The sequence below is a fragment of the Carassius gibelio genome, chromosome A15, assembly GCF_023724105.1.
Source record: "Carassius gibelio isolate Cgi1373 ecotype wild population from Czech Republic chromosome A15, carGib1.2-hapl.c, whole genome shotgun sequence".
NCBI classification, from domain to species: Eukaryota; Metazoa; Chordata; class Actinopteri; order Cypriniformes; family Cyprinidae; genus Carassius; species Carassius gibelio.
Genome location: NC_068385.1, coordinates 9,180,078 through 9,187,894, shown reverse-complemented (window position 1 = coordinate 9,187,894; position 7,817 = coordinate 9,180,078). Strand labels below are relative to the sequence as shown.

The 7,817-nt window shown below is 40.3% G+C and overlaps 1 protein-coding gene across 2 annotated transcripts in view; it reads left to right on the top strand.

Annotated features, from left to right (window-relative positions):
* Positions 1-3,070: 3,070 nt before the first annotated feature.
* The window catches only part of LOC128029101 (cGMP-dependent 3',5'-cyclic phosphodiesterase-like), a 105,103-nt gene continuing 100,356 nt past the window's right edge, over positions 3,071-7,817 (top strand). Inside the window, exon 1 of one of the 2 annotated variants that reach the window (XM_052616635.1) lies at positions 3,071-3,257. In XM_052616635.1, coding sequence (XP_052472595.1) covers positions 3,196-3,257 — 62 coding nt within the window. In that variant the 5' untranslated portion in view covers positions 3,071-3,195. Of the gene's footprint in view, positions 3,258-3,367; positions 3,427-7,817 lie in introns of those variants that run through there. The other variant, XM_052616636.1, reaches the window with a different exon arrangement.

Below are 7,817 nucleotides of genomic sequence, written 5' to 3'. Positions count from 1 at the left end.
CGGAGTCTCCAGTCGGAGCACTTTCCAGCACCCCTCCCAGAGACTCCAAGAAGGCCGGGTAGTCCGCACTGCCGTTCGGCCCGTAGGCACAAACGACAGTGAGAGACCTATCCCCGACTCGAAGGCGCAGGGAAGCGACCCTCTCGTTCACCGGGGTAAACTCCAACACATGGCGGCTGAGCTGGGGGGCTATTAGCAAACCCACTCCAGCCCTCCGCCTCTCACCATGGGCAACTCCAGAGTGGTAGAGAGTCCAGCCTCTCTCAAGAAGTGTGGTTCCAGAGCCCAAGCTGTGCGTTGAGGTGAGCCCGACTATCTCTAGTCGGTACCTCTCGACCTCCCGCACAAGCTCAGGCTCCTTCCCCGCCAACGAGGTGACATTCCACGTCCCTAAAGCCAGATTCCGTGTCCAGAGATCGGGTCGTCGGGGGTCTCGCCTACGACTGTCGCCCGATCCACTATGCACCGGCCCCTTACGCTCCCTCCTGCAGGTGGTGAGCCCACAGGAGGGCGGCCCCACGTCACTCCTTCGGGCTAAGCCCGGCCGGACCCCATGGGGGAAGGCCCGGCCACCAGGCGCTCGCATACGAGCCCCAGCCCCGGGCCTGGCTCCAGGGTGGGGCCCCGGCTGCGCCATGCCGGGCGACGTCACGGTCCTTGATTTTAATTTTGCCATTAGGGGTTTTATGAACTGTTCTTAGTCTGGCCCGTCACCAAGGACCTGTTTGCCTTGGGAGACCCTACCAGGAGCATATAGCTCCAGACAACATAGCTCCCAGGATCATTCGGGTACTCAAACCTCTCCACCACGATAAGGTGACAGTTCAAGGAGAGGCAGATCGTATCAGCAAAATCAATATCAATGGATTTCTACTGTGTGTGCAATTTTATATATGAGATCATAAACCAATTTCAGCAATTTTGTAAATATCAAATAAAACACGTCTTGAGAATTTGACCCTGTTTTGCAGCTAAACGTGTGCCACAGTGTGTTTAAGTCAAATAATTTGAGATTTATTATATGATTGCATGGGTTTGTTCTGTAATGGCATGCTGTATTCATTTTATATGTGCAGATCTTACTAAAGCTCTTAAATTCGATTTTAATATCTCTATTTCTTTGATTTAACCTTATAGATGCCATGTGAAGAACTAATCAAATCCTGCGATCGATCGGACCAATGGCAGCGCAGGTGACAGACCTGGACTGGACCTGATTGGCTGTCTGGGATCAGATCATTTTAGTGATGTGTGTCCCAGCAGCCCTTCAGTGTGTTTCTCCGCTGATGAGAGCGAGCGAATGTCCTCGTGTGAATAATGAGCTCAGATGTTTCCTGCAGACTCATGAGCAGATAAAGCACATGATGAACGATTCAGACCTGAAGCTGCTCACCTTTATTCCATCAGCGTTCACGCCGTGCTTTAGGCTTCGTCTAGATCCTGGGAAATTGCTTCTGGAGTGCTTTCTGAAAGGAATTATGAGAAATGATTTTTCCCCTTTCATTTTGAAATATTAGAGTTCCTCTGCAGTTCACAAAGAGCATTCAGTGAAATTATTTATTTGTGAAACTACAGGCTCATGATATACTCTGTCCTTTTCAGTGTTACTTTAGAGTAACTTCTATAGTATTGTAGACTTGAGTCATATTTGGACTTTTGTCAGTTTTCATTTTCATTTTAGTATTTTTGTTACACGCTTTATTTATTTTCAACATATATTAAGCTTGAAATCATTTTAATTTTATATTTTTGTAATTTTAATGTAATTTCTTATTTTCTTATTTTAGTTTTAGTGATTTTTGTTATGTGTTTTTGTCAATGTTATTATATCTTTATTATTGTAATTCACCTTCTATTTATTTTGCTTTAAATTTAGTTTTAGTATTTTTATTCTGGGCATTTGTCATTTTATTAATAATTTTTTAAAATAATTTTTATGTGCTTTTGTATTTTATCATTTTTTTTTAAATTTTTTTTTTACAAATTGTAAATATTTTAATTTAGCATATATTTTTGTTTTATTTTTTGTAATTTTATGTGCTTTTTTAATGTAAGTTTTTACATCTAATATTTATTTTATATATTATTTCAGTTTATCACATATATATATATATATATATATATATATATATATATATATATATATATATATATATATATATATATATATATATATATATATATTAGTTTCAGTTAACAATAAGAACAGTGTTTTTTTTTTTGGTAACTGATGAATGAAGGCCGTAAATGAATTGTGTCCTGTTCCCCACTGCCACAGTTCCCATGATGCTCTGCTGCAGTGCAAACAGGCGGTGTGTGTGTAGGTGTGTGTGTGTGTGCGTTTGTGCAGTTGTGTTTGATGACTGTCATCTGATTGTGTGTCTGTAATCCAGCGAACACAAATACGTTCAAAGATAAATTCTAATGTTATTTCTCAATATTCTCGGAATGTACAAATTGTTCTTTTTATTATTCAAAAGGGTGATAGTTTTATTATTCATCTTCACTCAAAAACATCTCAAATGTATGTCTGTTCCTCATGATAAACTATGACTCTAGAAGTTTTAATATCTAATAATCGTGAATAATAATCTTCTGTTTTTCACTGAACCAACAGCATGAAGGTGAGTAAATAATACCTGATTATTCATTTTTGGCTATCACTTATTTCATCCATTTTCATCTCTGACATTAGTTGACACATATTTTTTAACGTTCACACTTTTTTCAGAACGTTCCAGAGTCACGTTTCAATAATATTCGCAGAATTATATATAGAAATGTTTTCTTAAAGTGTAAGTACAACAAAGTTTTTGAAACATTTGATTTCCGACACGTTTTAGTTCGATGCTCGTCTGACGTTTTTAAATGTTACTATTTGTTTTTCGAACGTTCGAAAGTAAAGTCCCCGGATCGAGTGAAGAGAAGATGATGGAAAACAGTGAACAGAAACTTGAGCGCGGAGAGGAAACGCCTTTCAGATCGATCACACACACACACACACACACGCACGCGCATCTATTACAGAACGCGCCCATCCCACTCCACTCAGAGAGACACACACACAGGCACGAGTCTTCTGTCTCTCTCAGCTCATGATCAGCATCATCTCTGAAACCCTTCCTCCTCCTCCTCCTCCTCCTCCTCCTCCTCGATCATCAGTGTCTCCCGGTACCGGTGTCTCCGGCGCGATGCATGATGGGTCAGGCGTGCGGACACTCGCTGCTCTGCCGTAGCCAGCAGTACCGGACCGAACTGTGAGTACCGAACCGATCTCTCCTCACAGACGCGACGCGACGCGCTGACGCCAGCTCGGGGATGAGAGCCGCGCGTTGCGGTCGCGTCGCGTCTGTTGTGCGTCTTCAGCATCAAGCAGATCTTAATGAGATCATATCCGGATCAGAAGCGGCTTCACACACTTGTTCAGTAAGTACTCGGAGTACTCCGAAGTGTGGTCTCCATATACTAAAGGGTTCAAACTAGATACAAGCTTCTTTATTGTGATGGTCGAGTGTAGGATTGACTGTTTGACACACTGTTGAGAGGTTCATGTGAGAAATATTAGAGATGATGTGTGTAGCCAACATCTGGTCTGGAGTGATTATACAGTGGGAATAGAACAAATCACCTTCTGTAGAAGAATCACAGATGATTACAACATCCAAGTGAAAGATCAAACACCAACATGTCAGAAAAAACAAAACAAAACGAATAACTGAGTTGGAAAAAGGATCTGCGCCCTCCTAAAAATGACTTGTAAACTCAATCAGCTACAGCTCATCTCCAATCACCTGTGGTCAGCTGTGCTGGTCAGATCAGCATGAAAAGAGCTTTTTGGAGCATTTCAGTCCTTGCTAGAGCTTTCCTGAAGCAAACGATCAGCTACGAGCGCAAGACACTAGTTAAAACACTCATGAACGTCCTGGATGATGTTTGTCTGTAAACCTGATGATTTCTGAGACGGTTGGTTTAGGGTTGTGTTAGGAGATCATTGACCTGATGGAAAACAATGGAAGTGTGTGTGTGTGTGTGTGTTCTAAAGTTTACTCTCAGCAGATCTCCACACACAGCTGGTATCAGCAGAGAGAATGAATCATCTGTGTCTTTGAGTCTATTTTAGTCATTTCTGAAACTATACCTCCGTCTCGCTCTCTTCGCTCCTCTTGTGTTATTTTGATCATCAGAAGAGGTTTGCATCCTTCAGCATGTTTGAAGTCACCGTGTACTCAACTTTGACTTATTTTGACTTTGTTCCTGGTCTTATTGTTGATTGGTTCACTAGCATGTTATTATTTTAAAGACCAAAGATGGATAAAATCAATCATTAATCAATTAAAGATCCTTAATATTTTACAGAAGTTGTTAAAACTGTGCTTCATGTTGACTTTAAATGAAAAGCTCCTATCCTAAGTTTCCTGTCTTACATTTCTCCCTGTATTTACTCTCTGAAGATCAACGGTTCAGCTTTACTGATGTTGTAAAGAAGCTTTATTTATCGATCGGAAGGTTACGAGGACGAGAAGTTGAGGTTGTGACACGCCGGGCTCTTAGTATATGGACCTTAGTGTCATAATTTCGACAAAACATCAGAGTCACTGACTGATTCACAAGAGATTCAACTGGAACATGATTAAATATAATAGAGGAGAAATTGTGAAAGTATGAACAAAAGATCTCTCTCTTTATCTCTTCTTTCTCTCTGTTCCGCACACACACACACACACACACACACACACACTTGGGGGCTCTTGTACTCTGCAGGATGCATAAATGTGTGTGTGTGTGTGTGTGTGTGTGAGAGAGAGAGAGAGCGAGGGCGTCCCACTCCAGACTGTGGCGTGATGGCAGTGGTTCACCTCTCTTTCATCCACAATAGTGTGTGTGTGTGTGTGTGTTGTATTTGGATCTTTGTATTGTTTTTGCCCAGTGTTTTTACACCTGAAGTGTGTGAGGCTTGTGCATTAGTGTGAAAGTGATTATGACACAGATGCTGCTGAATGCAGAATATTCTGACTGACAGCTTCAGAATGTGTCTCTGTGATGATGATGATGATGATGGTGATGATGTCGTCTGTCCGTTATGATGTTGCCGTGGAGACCAGATGAGGTTATTACGGGCGAGACAATGAGAAACTGTTCCAGATCCAGCGCTCGGGTCACTGCACATCGCTCCTGAATCGAAGCATTGTAGAAAACAGAAGAGCATCACGTCTGAGCCGGACACTGTCACATGTCAACACCTAATCAACATTCATAACTCATTTCACATGGAGAACGATTAGCCGTCACAACAGAGTCAGGTGCATCTAGAAGGGACAGTAGAATAAACTTTGAGGGTCAGAGAGATGATGGGAATAATGGTTTGTTAGGGTTTTTTGATTCTCTGGGACGACACTCGACTTGTTAAATAATTGCACTCATACAGAGATGGGCATAAATGCATGAAAATTGATTTAAAATACTATGTAGAAAAATGTATTTAAATGCAAATTGCATTATTTTTATTTCCCAAATACAAAACAAGTATTTCAGATATGTATTTAAAATAAATGTATCTGGAATACTGCCCATCTCTGATTACGTATTAATTATATTTTACTTCAGCTGTTAGTGATGTCTTCATTATCAGTTAGTATGTGTGAATTAATCTGTCAGAAACGTCTGGATTCTGCTGTTGATCAGATCCGTTCCGGGGTGTTTGGTTATCCCCTCATCTCTGGATTATCATCACTCAGTCGTTGCTGTTTATGTCCAATGACTCTCATCTGTGTAATTTGTGTAATGTGTAATTTCCATAATGTCTTTATCAGCATCTCACATGCATTAATTCATTAGTTAAGCATACACACAACAAGTGCGGTTTATTCAGTGATAAGAACCATCTGACCACATTAGTGTGTTTGAGACGGACAGAAGGACTGATGATCTGATCTGATGTGATGTGATGTCATCCACTCCAACTGTCATGACATCATCACTGCTTATTTAGTCATTAGCCAATCAGTGGCTAGTGAGGATGACACACACATACACACACACACACACACACACACACACACACACACACACACACACACACACTCTTTGCTGCATTAGTTGTTCCAGAAAGAGGGTTTTATGATTGACTCTCAGCTGTTGCTGAGCAACTAATGGGTCTTTCATACAGGTGACTGACTTCATATTCAAGCCCCAATACACCCACCTGTGTGTGTGTGTGTGTGTGTGTGTCTCTCTCTCTCTGTGTGTGTGTGTGTGTGTGTGTCTCTCTGTGTGTGTGTGTGTGTGTGTGTGCGCGCTCATATTTCTGTTTCCACAACAGTCATACAGAACTAATGTAAATAATCAAACATTCATTTCATTTTTACTTTCAACATTGAACATTGAAAATCCATTCATTATTCATTATCAAAAAACCAACTACTTCAGTGATAATGCAAATAATAATATTTTTTTATTTTTTTAATTGGGCACTTCTTTGATTTGACAGATCTGAATCTTAATCTCAGACAGACATACAATCAGTGGAATTAAACTGAGATTAAACAATATTCTCTGTGTGTGTGTGTGTGTGTGTGTGTGTGTGTGTGAGTTTGTGTGTGTGTGAGTTTGTGTGAGTGTGTGTGTGTGTGTGTGTGACTGTCATGTGGTGTTCAGTTTAAAAGCCTGTTTTGTATTGGATGACTAAAACACACACACACACACACACACACACACACACACCTGTTTTACAGCCTGCAGGAGTGTCGTCGTTCTGCCAAAACAAATTCGCCTTTTGCATGCAGAGTGTGTGTGTGTGTGTGTGTGTGTCAGAATCTGTTTCCCCTTCAGGCAGCGTGTCGCTTCGCTGCCGTCTGTGTGATGATCACACACACAGCTTTGTATTTATGTGTGTGTGTGTGTGCATCTCTTTATATTGCTGTTTCTCTGGTTGGAGGTTAATGTGAGTCAGGTCTGTAATCTCCACACACTCACTGTCAGGACAGTGCTGATCAAAATGTGTTTTCCTGAAGAATCACACAGCGTTATTTAGTGTGTTGACATTAATTACACTGGAACTGTAAGTGATAGTAACACACATCCAGTGGTTCATCTCTTTTATAAAATACTCTAAAGATATCTAAGAATTTGCAACATTCGCTCTCCTCCGAAGAGCTTAAAATAGTTCACCTAAAAATGTAAATAATCTGAAAATGTGTTCACTCTCAGTTCATCTGAGATCAGGATGAGTTTGTGTCTTCATCAGGTTTGTAGAAATGTAGCACTGCATCAGTGTCTCATCAATGGATGCTCTGCAGTGAATGGGTGCCGTCAGAATGAGACTCTGATAAAAACATCACAATAATCCACAGCACTCCAGTCCATCAGTGAACATCTGGAGAAGACAAAACCTGAAACACATCCAGCATTAAGATCATTTTAACTTCAAACTAACCAAAATAATGTCATTCAGAAGAAGCCAAATACAGATGTACCATTTAATAATTTTCCACAAACTTAAGTGACTTTGTTAGAATTTTACACACAAAAAAATACTTGTCTACTTTCATAATAACCAAAAATGTATTTCATATATTCTGTTATTTTTACATTAGTTCTTGCAGAAAAATTCACAAAACAAATTTTTCAAAATTTCTGTACAATTTGACAATCAGAAAACAAGTGACATAAAGACTCGTCAATATCAGAACCAGATTGATTCAGATTGGTGGAAGAGAGAGAGGATAACGGGACTTTTCTCATTGTTCTGCAGCACACTGTTTATTGATAACCTTATGCTAACAGATTCATACTAAGAGACAGAAAACATTTGCTTTCAT